The sequence below is a fragment of the Gymnogyps californianus genome, chromosome 1 (genome assembly GCF_018139145.2).
Source record: "Gymnogyps californianus isolate 813 chromosome 1, ASM1813914v2, whole genome shotgun sequence".
NCBI classification, from domain to species: Eukaryota; Metazoa; Chordata; class Aves; order Accipitriformes; family Cathartidae; genus Gymnogyps; species Gymnogyps californianus.
Window position 1 is genome coordinate 133,208,145 of NC_059471.1, and position 15,600 is coordinate 133,223,744.

The 15,600-nt window shown below is 38.9% G+C and overlaps 1 protein-coding gene across 1 annotated transcript in view; it reads left to right on the forward strand.

Annotated features, from left to right (window-relative positions):
• The window catches only part of LOC127022512 (transient receptor potential cation channel subfamily V member 6-like), a 31,255-nt gene extending 25,279 nt beyond the window's left edge, over positions 1–5,976 (forward strand). Inside the window, exon 16 of the mRNA XM_050906147.1 lies at positions 5,920–5,976. Within this exon, the coding sequence (XP_050762104.1) occupies positions 5,920–5,976 (57 nt within the window). The remainder of the gene's footprint in view (positions 1–5,919) is intronic.
• The last annotated feature ends 9,624 nt before the right edge of the window (positions 5,977–15,600 follow it).

A 15,600-nucleotide genomic window follows, 5' to 3' on the forward strand; every position in this document is an offset into this window, starting at 1 on the left:
TTTTTACTCCACAGCATGGATCACTTTTGCCACAACAGTTGTCTTCTCCAACTTCATACACACTCCAGCATACTACACATATTCATCAGCCTTGAAGAACTCTGCTGGTGAACAGTTCGTGAACAGTTCATGGCATCTATGCTATGATATATGAATGCAGTCTTTTCTCTCCTATATTTAAGTGTCTCTACTGATGCACTGATATTTGCACCAAGCTGGTGGGCTTGTTGAGCTACGGTCTGTGGTGGTTTGTTATGCTGTGTAATGCCCTACAGAAATGAGCAAAAGAAGCCAGCAATGGGATTTCATCCATTTACAAGGAAGTGATCAGTAAGCCCTCTCCGAGACTGTTACATACAGTATAATCTCTCCCTGCAGTTTCACAAAATCCCAATGCTCTCATAGCAAGGAGAGCTGACTGAAGTTCTGTTTTATGATTTGGTACAGGACTGAAAAATAACCCTGTAACTAAGCTCAGGAATGAAGGTAGTTGCTGACACTGTGGTGATTAAAAGGACTGTAATTACTCAGCTGGCATTCAGGGCCTGACAGATTTTGCTCTCTGAAGAAAAGCAATCTCTATTAGCTGCACTTTCAACATTGCTATCTTAGCAGGACTGTTTTGGTTTTGGTTTGGTTTGCTCGTTTGGGTTTTTTTTGGTGATGGCTTTTTTTGTTTGTTTGTGTTATTTTGTTGTCATATGAATGCACTTTAAGCTTTTGAAAAGAAATGATTGCTATTCCTGGGAGGATTCTGAAGGATCTGAAGTGGGAACTTCTTTTCCTAATGACAGCATGTATGACCTGGTCAGGTAACTTTCAGCATTGTGAAATTTCAGCAGAGCTATTAATCTCCCAAGTGAGCTGAAGCTGGTCTTTTGTTTCCTGTGGAAGAGTAGGATTCTGAACCATAGTTCTCTGACTTATAACTGAGCCATCAAAGTTGGGTAGTGAGCTACAATATAGCACTGAAAGAAATGGAGAGGAAATGTTGGATAGATGAATAAGAGCTATTGCAGAGGCAGTTCAGAAACTGGTGCGCGCTCTCTCTCTCTCTCTCTGTCTGAAACTATCCAATAAACAAGTGAGTCATCCACACAGTTCCCTTCCAGGCATGATGCTGTGCCAGTCTGTCAGTTTGTCATCTGCCTAGGGCCACTTCAAGAAAAATGGAGAAATGTTCAGAGAAATGAACTGTCATTTCAGCATTTTTTGTGTTCTCAGGAGTGTGGAGTTTCATTCCAATAGCAGAAGTAAGTGGAAAGCAATCCATGGTCTTAACATTTCCTTCCAACAGGACTAGTAATAGAAACTTTGTCTTTTAAGAAACCAAGGATTATTATCTAGCACTAGACTTTGAGCCAAATCACCCTGTGATAATCAAAGCAGATAATGAAAAAGCTGAATCCAGTGGATTTCTGATTGTATTGAAATATCACAGCAAAACATCTCCTACATCTCCTGTCTTGCAGGTGCAGCAATGAGTATCATGATCTTTGCAATTATGTGTGTTTATTTAAATGTCCTCTTTCTCTTATTTGAATGTGTATTTATGCTCCAATGGAAGACTGACAGAAGGCTGTCTCTCTGGAATTCAACTGCGTACTTTTGAGTTGACTCATTTTGTTGAATTGAAAGTGTTGCCTGGTCTCACTCACTTCAGTATTGCCAGTCCTTCCCAAAACCTTTGGGGTTTGTACTGGTGGTCTATGGAGATGGGAACAATGTGGTACATTAACCAGTATTGTGAATTGCTGCTCTAATTGTAGATGAATTTTCTTTCATAGTGAATAGGAAATAGCAGGAAGGGGAGAGCTGATGGCTTCCCCCTCCTCCCCCACCCCCAAGTATAGTAGTCTTTTCTCTAGTTTGAAAACCCGCAGAAAAACAATTAAGATGGAGCCGCATATAGCCATTTCTACAAAAGGACTCCTCTTTGTAACGTAATAATAATAATAATAATAATAATAACAACAACAACAACATTTAAAAGGCTAGTTTGAAGTATAAGCTGTGTAAGCCCTGGTTCTGATTCTGTGTTCTTCTTCATCGCTATAAACAATAATGAGTATTTTGATCTTTGAACTCAAAACAACATATTGACATTGCAGGAGGCAGAACAGAACTCAGTTAACAGTGCTAGGCCTTTATAGATTTCTGTATCTGCTCTCCATAAAAAGAAAAGAAAAAATCCAGTAGCAGATATTTTTAAGGAAGTGCCTTCTCTTGTAAAATTACATTCTGTAGTAGTTAACTTTCAAACTCCTTGCACAGATCCCATGCACAGAACAGCATCAGAACTGTGTGATTTATTTCCTGTCTTTGGGGTTGCCTAAAGTAAATAAGATAGAGAATCATAGAATCATAGAATATTTTGGATTGGAAGGAACCTGTAAAGGTCATCTAGTCCAACCCCCCTGCAATAAGGAGGGATATCTTCAACTAGATCAGAGCCCCATCCAACCTGACCTTGAATATTTCCAGGGATGGGGCATCTACCACCTCTCTGGGCAACCTGTTCCAGTGTTTCACCACCCTCATCGTAAAAAATTTCTTCTTGACTGCTATTGGAATTTGGCTTCCAGTTTCTTGAGGTGACTTCATATTAAAAAAAAATCCTGGAAAAAGACCTTATACAAAAGGGGGCAGAATATTTTACCAATAGTAGATGATTCCTCAGTCAACTTTGCCTGATCTTTTTGTTGATGGTGAGTGGTGCAGACCATTTTTAGCGTAATTTATTTGATCTGGGGGATAAACAGCTATAGAAGAAAATTTAAGGTAGGAAAAGTGAGCAGATATTAATGGGCACGCCAGAAGTTGGAAATATTAGATTTAGTATGTAAATGTGGAATACCTACCCTCTTCCATTAGGACATATACACATGAGCTGTGCCCATGTGAACCTCAGATGATGAAGTAATAGGAGGCACTAGACTAACATTTGTGCTGGTTCAATGCAATCTGGCTCAGACTCAGAAACAGCAATGACTACAGTCACATAAAGGCAAAGCACTTTTGCTGTAATATTCTGCATGAATGTGCTGCTTCAGGATTTGCTTCAATTTTTTGCATTTTGTGATGCAGTTGTATCCTAAAATTCTGAAACAGTATTGCTGCTCCTTGCTGTTGCAAGGCATGTTTCCTCTCCCTCCTAACAATATTGCAATAATTTCAAAGCAGACATTCCTCCCCTCCTTGAAACTGCTAACCTCAAATTATCTTCTACGTTACTGAAGCAACTTCTGAGTTTATGATAATGTGATAAGAATGAATGTTTTGATCCAGTTGCTTGTAGTAAAATGAGAAGTATTTTGCTGAAAATAAAAATATTAAATATATGGCGTATCTTGTCTGCTTCTTTATGTCTAAAATAAATATCATGGGTGCCAATTTTTGTGTTTGTTTCTCTAGTAGCAATCATGGACATTAATTGACAAATTGTTTGGATTGTCATATTTGGGTCCATGTTAAATTTCTTGGATTAAAGCTGTTTTTCCACAGCAATGCACTTCAGAAATTTCTTTATACAAAATTTGTATAGAGTTTCAAATACTAATTTCCAGTTCAAAATAAGAACTATCAAGGCCCTTATTTTTTAAAGTCATTGAGTGTTTAGTGAAAACTGCAGTACAAGCTCTTTGAAGAAGAAGTCATATTTTCCTGTTGGTGGAATGACCTATTTTGGACAGTGAGGTGATAGTCCTTGCTATAGCTGCTTGCAATAAAATGCACATAGGTACAGAGAGTTTTCTCAGTAATACACATGCAAAACAGATACAGATAGCCCAGTTTTGCATGTATAATTATGATTAACTGAATTTGATCTTTACACCATTTCTTAAATTATTACTATGATTTCCTTTCCAGCCTGGTTAAGGGCTTCATCTTATATTACACATTAAAGCAAACACAGCAAAGAAACTGCAAGTCAGACTATGGGATGAATCCTGATTAATGAATTTACATAAACTCCTATTGAAGTGCATTCTGTACCCTTGAGGAACTCAGCTGTAAACAAAGGGTCTTGCTTGTTTATTAGATATCAATAAAATTGCTAATATACTGAAACAACAGTTTAATTGGCTTTTTATTTGCACTTGTTTTTCTCTTGTTTGCAATATCTAACTTTAGTTCCAGTAATATGTGCTATTTTTTCAGATTTTTATAATAAATACAATAACAAAACCATCCTTATCTATGTCTTGTATAGAAGTAAACAAGTTAAAACAACACTTTAAGTTGAGTTTTTGAAAGCTTTCTAAATGGGAATAAACCAATCCAACAAATACTTGGTTCATATAAGATTAGGGTAATATTTAGAGCCATTAACTATTGATTTTAAGAATAAGATTATTTTTATTTCTGAAATTATAGCATTTTAATCAAGCTCTCAACTGTGCACAGAGAACTCTTTGGCAAGAGTTTTGGGCCTGCCTTGAGAAATCTACAATCCAAGACAAGAAACTAGTGAAGATGTAAGCAAGCGTCTCTGAGATGGGCCATATGATAAGCCTCTGGTCTTGCTACTGTTCTATGCTGGGTTGATAATTGCAAAGCATGTAAGACCTGCTGCTGTTTTTTCCTCTCTGCTGCTCCAACAGAAGCACACTTTACCATCATCTTTCTGCATCCATGAAAAACCTGTATTTAGAACACCTTCCTACTCATTAATCAAATGCATTGGTTGGCTGAAGTTCTCTTTTTGTTCCAATGAATTAATTGAGACTGTATCTCAGAAAGAAGCAGAACTGGGAAAGAAAATACTACAGTGTTCCATAAGCTCAACCAGCCTATAGTATCAGAATGAATGATTTTTAAAAACCTCTGAGAAGTTCTAAGTTGATCTAGGAATTTTAATATAAAATATCAATAAATTAAAGTTTCTAGGGAGACAATATCTGCAACACATACTAATCAACTATATTATTGCTATAGTCAAGCTTGACAGACAGCCACTTGGCAAAACCATGCTGTGCATTGATGCTAGCCCCACTTCTGTCTGGGACATGGAGGCAAAGTTGAAGACAAAGTGGTAGCTTCCTAGAATTCCCAAAGGGATAGCTGGGGAAACGAAATGTCAGCAACCAGATGGAAAAAGTTATGGATTTGTTGTCAGATGTGCTGATTTCTGTAGCGTCTTGAGAAAGAAGTTTTCAAACTGCCCAGCTGCTTAAGTACAGAACATCTAAAGCTTTGACTGAGATGAGTGAGGCACTTGACACCTCTCATAGCTGTGGTTTCAGGCTTCCCACAGATCCAACCAGATGTTAGGGTATTAGTTACTGTCTCCTCGCTACTTCAGATTATCTCCATTTGGAAAATTTTTTAAACAGGAAAAGATGAGATCTGATTCTGCATCAAGAAGAATTTTACGGCAAATTCTGTGGAGCAGAATAAACATTCCTGCCTTTCAGGAAATAAGAGTACGTTACAAAAAGTACTTACCCAGTGCTATTCTCACTTATGTTGTAAACTATTCTCTGGTTTTTCCCATTATGCTTCTGATAAATAATAGAAAATTCACTAGCTTGCCTGGAAAAACTCTTCTGGGAGGAAATTTGACTCATTCACCCTTCATCCTTTCTTTTAGTGTTCAGTGCTTGACAAATAAAGCTCTAGGATTTCACCTAGAGGTGAAACAGACTGGACTAATTCTTCCCACAAATAAATACCAGTGATTCTGGTCACTAATTGGTGACATTACCTATGGGAGAATTTTACAAGTCAGCTTGGATTTGAAGATATAAGAAAAGCAAGTGATTAAAAAAATGAATGAAAGGTTTGAGGTTAGCGGATTTCTAGTAAGATTTATCCATTGGCTCATAGAAGAACTGGTTGTAAAGGACACCTGAGATCATCCAACATCAGACCGTGTTTGCCATGACTTTATCTTCCAGAGTCTTGAAAATCTTAAAGATGGAGATCCAAAACTCCTCTTGTACCTGCTTCTGTGCCGCACCAGCCTTGCGGTGAGAATGTTTTTCCTAATGTCCAACCTGAACCTCTCAAGTCACAATTGATCATTGTCCCTTATTACTCAAACATTAATAACCTTCTTTATTTGAATCCTCATGCACCCAGAAAATGAAGATTTAAAATAAAATGAAATTGCAAGTCCATCTTTACTGTCTCCTGCAATTTCCCCTCTCCCATCTGGCCTTGTGCCTATATTTTGTCCTCCACCAGCATTTTAGAGCTCAATATAAATTTGTATAGGCTTAGATGTATATATATACAAACCACATTAATTACTGCAGTACTGAAATATGAGTTTTATATTTACAGGTGAAAAATTTGAGCTAAAAAAAAAAAGTACGTAATGTCACTTAGCAAATAGTATAAAGCTGGACCTTTGTCTTGGTGTTTTTCTGATCCGCAGTATGAACAATAACCTTGTATCCATTGGGGTTAAGGGTATACTTGATAGTGCCATTCAGATAGCCTTATGGGTCACCTTACAAACTAGTAAGTTGTGAAGCCCTTACCTGCTGAAGGACATCAGCTGAAGCATATTGAAAGGCCTCTGGGAGTAATTTGGAGGGTATGGGTCTTCATAAAGTTCCTAGTAGGCTTCACACAAAACACTGTATATTGATAATTAGGACAAGAACAAGAATTTTGAAAACTCTGCTCACTGAGTGTCTTGCTTAAGGCACATCAGCAAGACAACGGAAGGCTGTTTTTGCTTTGTAGCCTCAAAGACGACTTTCTGAAGTGCTAAGATCACCATATTTTGCAAAAAGTCCACAGTTTATGTGCTACAGAAGATAAGACTGAAATAATTTGGCCTGTCATTAAGGAAAGTATAAGAGTTTCCTCCTAAGTCACTGAATCTGCACCCCACCTTAGCTTGACACCTTTTTCTTGAATTGTAGTTCATGTGCAATTTTTCATGATTCAGCCTTTCCCTGGTTTCACCAAGCTTACAGCACATACACATTACATTTACACCACCACCCCAGGGTCTGCTCAAGCTTGCTGGCCATGGCTGGGGCTCAGACTAATGAAAAAATATCAGGACTGTTGATTAGGCTTGTACATGCTGGAGAAGAAACTGATTGCTGTGTCATACTGTCACACAATTTTCAGAGTAGTGTCCCTGTGAATAAGTCAGGAAAGCTGATGATTTTTATAAACGTTTCCAAACTTTGGGACAATAAAATGGGTAAACACTGAAGAATGACTATTTAGCTCCTAACTTGAGAGGAAGTTGCTCACCATTTTAAAACTTTGCCTTACAGCAGGAATACACCTTTATAATATTGTGACGTTGTGGTACATTTTTAATATCTTTGAGTTGATAGATTCCAAAAAACAGAAACACCTCTTTGGCAGAAATAAGACTGGAATTTAGTGATCATAAAAATTTAGTAAGCACTAATGCAGACATTTGGGGATTAACAAGGAACAGATATGGTTGTTTAGATATCAGGGTGTTTGTGATATGATCAAATCATATGGGAGGAAGACAGGAAGGAGGGAGGGAGGAGAGGAAGGGTGGGAGGGAAGAAAAGAAGGAAGAGAGGAAGGGAGGGAGGGAGGGAGTAGAGGAAGGGTGGGAGGGAAGAAAAGAAGGAAGAGAGGAAGGGAGGGAGGAAGGAAGTAGGGAAGAAGTGAAGGGCAGAAGGAGGGAAGGAGAGAGAGAGAGGAAGGAAGTAAAGAAGGAGGGTAGGGGAGAAGGAGGGAGGGAGGGAGGCAGGAAGGGAAGATGAACAGGGAGGGAGGGAAGGGGGGAGGGAAGTCTGTATGACTTATTTTTTCATCTGAAGTGCTGAAGTTGAGTTGACATGCTGACTGACCAAGGCAAAATCCATTCTTAATAAATGACAGTAGGGCCACTTTGCCTCTACAAAAAATGTCCACATCTCCTTAGAGGCTTTTTTTCTCTCTCATTAGAGAAAGAGTTTCCTAGTACTGCTATAGTCAGAAAAGGAGAAAAGAATCACAGGCATCCAATTCCTGAAGCAATTTTTACACTAACTCAATGAGAAGTGTGCATTATAGGCTGAAAGTTTTCTCTTCAACTTTTTGTTTAAACTGGTTATAAACTGTGAGTTCAGACTGGGTTTCTGAAGAAACCTGCTATAAGCTTTTAGCTGTAGATGATGATGACAACTTAGATAGCAAATGCTAGAACTTGAACTAAATGTGACAAATCCAAACATTTCAAAGATGAAAAGATTAAGTGGGATATCATTAATTTTCTTGTACTTGAACTGAAAGATAATAAAATGACAAGAATAGCTTTTAAGGAGTTACAAGGCATATGCAAGCAGAAGAATCTGAACTATGATTCTAAATTTCCTTTTTTTTTCTTTTTACAAAGCAATGAGATCACAGGTGCTCATAATTTTCCCAGAACTCCATCTATGCTGCTTCTGCACATAGATGTACATACTGCTTCCACATATTATCCTTTATGACAGACACGAAACAGAATCTAACGGATTCAGATAAGAATTAGTTCTTTATTCAGGCTCGTGGTACTGTTAGCTTGCTTGGTCTCCTGGGGACAGTGCCCTGAACTGTTGAAGCAATAGAGACTGGCTCACTCTAATGGGGATGTAGCTGAGATGCTTGAGAACACTGGCATGCTTATTCCTCCTATGTCTCAATGTTTGGGATGGGCCTCACCAGCTCTCATTGGTAAGCCCACATGATATTCCACATATGAAATAATCAGGAATGGATCATAAATGTCAATGTGCAAAAGGTCACCTTCATGGCATTGTGTCAACAGCTGGCACTGGCTCCGGACAGCCTGCACACACATATCTGGGTGTCAATCATAATTGTAAAGCAACTGACCTTTAACAAATACTAATCTCACGAGGGAGGGGCTGATGGAAGGACTGGCTCACCAGCTTGCAGATGGTGATGCTAGCTGGTGTTAGAGCATAACAGTTTCATCAGACTCATGGTCTGGTGGAATCCATGCTGAAAGAAGGCATGTGGTCAGTCCAGGTTATTTGGTTGTGCAAAGATCTTTAGCCACCACCTTTTCACAACAAGCCTGGATGTTCTCCTCCTATTCTCTGTGAAGGGCAAAAATAGGATATTTTGAAATGCTTTTTACAAATGGTAGCAATGTATTTCCCCCTCTTCATCACTCCCAACAGGAGCTGCCATTTATGGCTTTGTTCAACATTTTTCCTTCATGAATATTTGATCTACAGCCTTGAACACTGCTCAGGTAAAGCGAACGTCATTGGAAGTGATTTTTGAGTGTTTTTAGGAGGGCTTTCCAATATCAGTAGTTGGTGAACTGGCTGCTAGGAGAGCCTGAAGGAGCACCTCCTTAGAAATGTACAAATGCAGCCACAATGGTGCTTGTCTTGTTGGCAGAACAATCAATACAGACCAAATGATCTAGTGTCAGAACTATGTCCTCATAATACAAAATAGGTGACCTATTTAAACTCGAATATATATGAAAGCTGAAAAGTGAGGGCATTTTCTAACTATAGCACAACTCTTCGCTATTAAAAGCAAAAGGATAAAGTGATATAGTCAGGAACTCTGTATTTTCTTCGGAAGATCTTTTCTAAAACCTTACCTCACCAATGCTTTCCAAAGACTTAAGTCCAAAGATTCAGGCATATGATTGAATGATAAAATAATAAAATCTTTATATTTAAGTGTGTCTGCCTATGTGAGACTAGCTCTCCTATTGACTGGTCAGAGGATATTGATAATAGCTAATTAAATAAATCCTTTAATTTACAACAGTCATGTCTGTGTTGTTGGTGATAAGTGGTTCTGATACCCCTTTTGATGATCTGTGCTAAGAAATTTCTTAGCACATTCCTCTAGATGTGCATTTGTCTTCATATTTTAACCTCCTGTATGTCTGGATTTTCTTTAGTAAGAAGGAAGAAGTATTTTTCTGTTTCTGTCCTTCTGTCCTTCTCTTTGTTCACTAGTCCAGCAGGTCGTTCCCTACATACTTCCATATAATTCTTTGAGTATGGAATAATCTGCCAGCTTGTCTTTTAAAACTCTCTATTTTTATCCCAAATGCCTTTTGTCAATCAGTAGCACTGGGGCCACTCCCTGACAGGAAAAGATATGATCAAGACTTTCCCTAATTTTATTACATGATAGACTTACAAGCTGCTTTAGAAGGTTTTGCAGCTCTGTGACAAATAAAAGCTCCCTTTTTAATATCACATGCAACCTGATACTAAAACCAATGTGCATAGGCTGTTAGAAAATCAGATTTTATAAGAAGATCTTATCCTGGGGCTAAAATACAGAAAAAATCTCAACCTTCTGAGATATTCTTCACATATATATTTTCCCCTGGGTCTTCTCCTAATCTTCTGTCTACCTCTTAATTGCATCAACTTCATTTTCAGACACAAGCTTCTTCTGGAGTAGCATACAATTCAAGGAAGCCTAGAATTGTATTTGTCAGTGGGGCACCTCCACTTATGCACTGAGCCCTATGCAAAAGGTATGCAAACCAGTACATTCAGTATAGGCTCATAATAAAAAGCAAAGGAATCTAATTAAAAAAACTGGAATAAAGAGAAACATAACTGCACCTGTTGTAGTGCTGACTGTGTATAATAATGTATTAAAAAGATGGGGCCCATGAGAACAAAGGCATAACCATTTATTTTCCATAGTAATGGGAAAAAAGCTACCATGTCCCTGTCCTAATGGACTTGTCATTCAGAGTGACATTGCCGAAGGTCAGAAATGAGATAGATTACCAATTTACAAAACAGTTTTTCATTATCATCTTTGCAGACTCCCAATTGCTGAAATCCATTAAAAAGTCTATCTGTACATACCATCACTTTTACAAGACAACTATACCTAAGTTCTCCTCTGTTTATACAAAGCATATTGGTTTTCTTCTCAGGAACTGCAGTTTTACTCTTGAACTTGTCTTTATGTCAGACACAAATGCTACATTGTTATTACAATATTAATTTTTAATGGTAATTGCATAGCAGCTTCAAAAACATTTTGAGAACTACAGAGTAACATAGGACTTACAGAAAAGTTCAGGCAATTTCCATAGTATTTTCTTTTCTGTAGGCATACCTGAAGAATATGCAAATAGGATATAGAAGCACATAAGACAACTGGGTACTTAATGCAGGTTGCTTTAAATCATTCTCCTGGGGCTTCACATCATTACTTCATTAGACATCTGGGCTGAGTTTGGAGGTTTGGGGGCTGGGCTTTTGTCTTATATCATTATTGTACCGACTAATTTGGGAGTTTCTCCCACACTGGTATCTTCTGCTGTCATTTAGCCATCTAGGCTTTCTGCACAATAATATACAGAGAAAATGAATTGAATGTACTGGTTTTGCTTGAGATGATAGAGTTGATTTGCTTCATGGTAGCTTGCATGGTGCTGTGTTTTAGATTTGTGATTAAAACAGTGTTGATAACACAGGGATGTGTTAGTTATTGCTGAACAGTGCTGGCACAGCATCAAGGCCTTTTCTGTTTCTCACACTGCCCCACCAGCAAGTAGGCTGGGGGTGCACAAGAAGTTGGGAGGGGACGCAGCTGGGACAGCTGACCCCAACTGACCAAAGGGATATTCCATACCATATGATGTTGTGCTCAGAAATAAAAGCTGGGGGAAGAAGGAGGAAGCGGGGGGATGTTTGTCTGTTACATGTGATGAAGCCCTGCATTCCTGGAAATGGCTAAACACCTGTCTGCTGATGCGAAGTAGTGAATGAATTCTTTATTTTGCTTTGGTTGTGCATTCAGCTTTTTCTTTATCTGTTAAGCTATCTTTATCTCAGCCCACAAGTTTTCTCACTTTTACCCTTCCAGTTCTCTCCCCCATCCCACTAGGAGGGAGTGAGCAAGTGTCTGTGTCTCTGTGGGGCTTAACTGCCTACTGGGGTTAACCCACAACAGTGAAACACCAAAAAAAAAGAAATTCATACTACACAGAAACTTGGTTGAGAAACCATCTGAGTCAGCAAATAAGAAATGCTTAAGGGAGGAGAGCTGATCAGACAGTCCTGCATATTCTTGGCAGATAATGTCAGATCAAAGGGAGATATCTCAGCAGCTCTGAAAACTTCCTTGGACTTAGGGGTCTAAAAATCGTTCAACTTATTTTCAAGATACAAAGCCAGAATACACAGCCATGTCATCCAGGCTGGGGCTCTTTGAGCCTGTCCTCATGAAGCTACTCAACTTTTTTGTAATTAGTCATTGAAAAAAAATGTGGATTTGACCTTCTGAACACCAAATAAGTGCCCTAAAAACCCAAACTACAGAGTAAATCTACTAGTGTTTTACTTGTACTCTGATCTGATTTCATTTAAATCCATCATTATTTATAAAATACTATGAGATCCAGTAAAGAGAAGTGCAATATTACAGCTCAGTAGTTTTTGTTCTCTTGAACAATGGTATCTGAATTCCTGCAGTCTTTGTGTTTTGGTCTTTTTTTTTCTTCTGAGTATTTCAGGTAGCTTGTTATTATGGGCTCCTTGTTCCCATTTACTTTCACAGTCTCCATTAGTTAAGGTTCATATGTTTTCAGGGCGCTCCTTAGTCATGCTGTTTCAGTCCTCTTCTATTATCTGCAACTGATCTTCAATTTCTACCTCTTTCTTTCATTTTCAAATTATTATGTTTGTTTTATGAGTTGCATCCTTTTGAAATAGGATTTCTGAACCTTTGGAGGCACTTGGTTAACCTATTTCTATTCATTTTGATCACGTCAAACACAAACTCACGTACACGCAAGTGGGAATTGCTTGTTTGTAACCATTGAGCATTTTCTCCACTTACAAACTTCAGTATGCATACAAGTAGGCCTTTCCTGTTTGTATTTGCCACCTACTTGTATATTTCACCTTTGAGACTGGGAAAGCCCTGTCATGCATAAAAAAAGTAGTCAGCAATGGTGAGAGTGCTGTTTGACTAGTTCTACATGTCACTAAATAAAACAAAATCCATTAAGGACAGGAGAGGTTTTAAAAAGTGATTCAAAGGAAAGCGAATGCATGAAACAAATCCAAAAGTGATTAACCACTATTTAACCTTTCTGTGAGTGATGTTTCTTCCATTGTCTTGGCACTGAAAAGTCAGAAGAAAAGAAACCTAACCAGGTAGAGCTGTTTAGTATGGAATAGCTCCCCATTTCATGATATGGATCATAAAGCTACAAGAGAAGAGATGACGTATTTTTCAAAGGAGACTTTGAGTTTTCAAGTTTAGGTTCTTGTTGCCGTATCAGCTCAAAAAGAGTTACCCAGGCAAGCCTATGGATAGAACTGAGAATCTTCTCTCTAACCATTTTATTCTGTATCTTTAGGCAGTGATACAGAACATAGATAGAACAGGGTACAGTCTATTTTGTTTGACAGTCTCTGTTGGGGCAAGTTCCTATGATTAGAGAACTAGGATCATAAGATCATGAAATAATTCAGGTTGGAGGGGACATCAGGAGGTTATTTTGTCCATACTCCTGCTCAAAGCAGGGTCATCTATGAGGTTAGGTTGCTCAGGGCTTTCTCCAATCTGATCTTGAAAGCCTCTGAGGAAAGAAACTGCACAAACCCTCTGATGACAAACCTGTTCCAATGTTGAACTGTCCTCATTGTGAAAAGCTTTTTCCTTATATCCAGTTGGAACCTCTCTTGTTCTAACTTTGTCTCTTGCCTCTTGTCCTCCCACCATGCACTGCTGTGAAGAACAGCATCTTCTCAATAACTTCTTTGTATGTACTTGAAGGCTACTATTAGGTCTGCTTGAAGCCTTCCCTTGCCCAGGCTGAACAAGCTCAGTTCCTCTAGCACGTGCTCACAGGGCAGATGTTCCATTCGTCTGACTATCTTTGTGGCCTTCCTCTCATGTCATTCAGTTTCTTCCTCATATTGGGGAACCAAAAACTGGATGCAGTACCTTAGATGTGGTCTAAGAAGTGCTATGTAGAGGGGAATAATCACTTCTCCCTATCTACTTGTTATGTGCCTTTGAATACAGGCCAGGATATTGTTTGCCTCCTTTTCTGTCAGGGTACACTGCTGGTTCATATTCGGCTTGCTGTTTACCAAGACTCTCCAGATCCTTTTCAGCAGAGCTGTTCCCCAGCCAACCAGTTCCCAGCCTGCACTGTTGCAGTGTAGACTTTGAATGTACACTTGCTGAATTTCAGAAGCTTCCTTTTGGTCCATTCTTCCAGCCTGTCTAGGTCCCTTTGGATGGCAGTCCTGCTCCCATATGTATCAACTGGTCCTCTCAATTTAGCATCATCTGTAAAGTTGATGAGCAAGCACTCTGTCACCTCCTTGACGTCATTGATAAATGTTCTGCCTCCAAACAGTATTCTTCCACTCTCCCTAAAAACTACCTGTGTCAGAGTAGAGGAATGAGGTAGTGGTGTTCTCAGAAGAAACTTGTTATCCACCTATGTTGAGGCATTGTACCATAATAATCATGAAAATATACCGAATGCATCCATCAGATATACTAGAGGTAATACCAATAGAAGCAAAGTGTCAAGAAAAATGGTGTATTTTATTGCTGCTGAGGGTTTCCTAAGTTCATTTTGACAGGCCACCTTAGCTGTGTGTGATGACCTAAAGGGTGGCTTGTCCCTTGGAAAGTCAGCTAAGCCAATGTACCTGTGCTGAAGTACAGCATGCTCTTGCTAAGTTCAGGCTGTCCTGTTTACCTCATCATTCTTTGCTGCATACAGCAACTAGGAGGGAGCATCCACAACAGCCATGCACTATTTATTACACAGTGCTGAGCAAGGACAAACGGATATGAGATATACTTGTTGTCTGTCCTTATCCCCTTGCTCAAATCCTTGCTGGTGCATGATCTTTTATGCAAGTCCGAACGCATATGAAGTAAGTCTGTGTCTGAGTATGGGTAGGCCTATGCTCTGAAGGCAAGTCAGATCCAGCTATTACTGGTGTTTATCTGAGACTCCTTCTCTGGAAATGGGGGTAAATAGGATGATGTTCATCTCTTCCTGTATTAACCCATCCACAGCAAACACATGGCTGACTGACAAAGCAAAATCTGAAAGATGCACCTTCAGCAATTGTGATGTCATTGTGGTACATGCGTGTGTAACTTTGTTCTGCTTGGTCACTAATGGGTGAGTGCACATTTCATCTTCCTTCAGCACATAAATGTACTCTTACTTTCTGCTTATCTAATGGAAGCACACATCTGAATTAAAGTCAGGTTACCAGAACATGGATGATGGAAGCATAAGCAAAGGAAGAAAGCTAAAACTCAGATTTTCATCAGCATCTTACATGATCTTGAAGTGCTTGAAGTCTGCTTCAGAGTGAACTTTAGCATACTATCATGGGAATATATTCCCATGACTGAACACCTGCTTGTAAAATACTAAAAATAAAAAAAGCAGACTGAGGATCTGTTCTCTTAAAACTGTAGAGAGGAAAGGTGCCAAGCAGTTCATGGACAAAATGAAGTTTAGTATAGCTACTAGATGAGAGTATTGCACTTACCATTCAGACTATGACAGAGGCAGGGCTTTGTTACAGAGTTTACAGCCACAAGACTCTATTCACTCTTCACTAATTACAACAGCTACTTGGGTTGAAGTGATTAGCGTAAGGA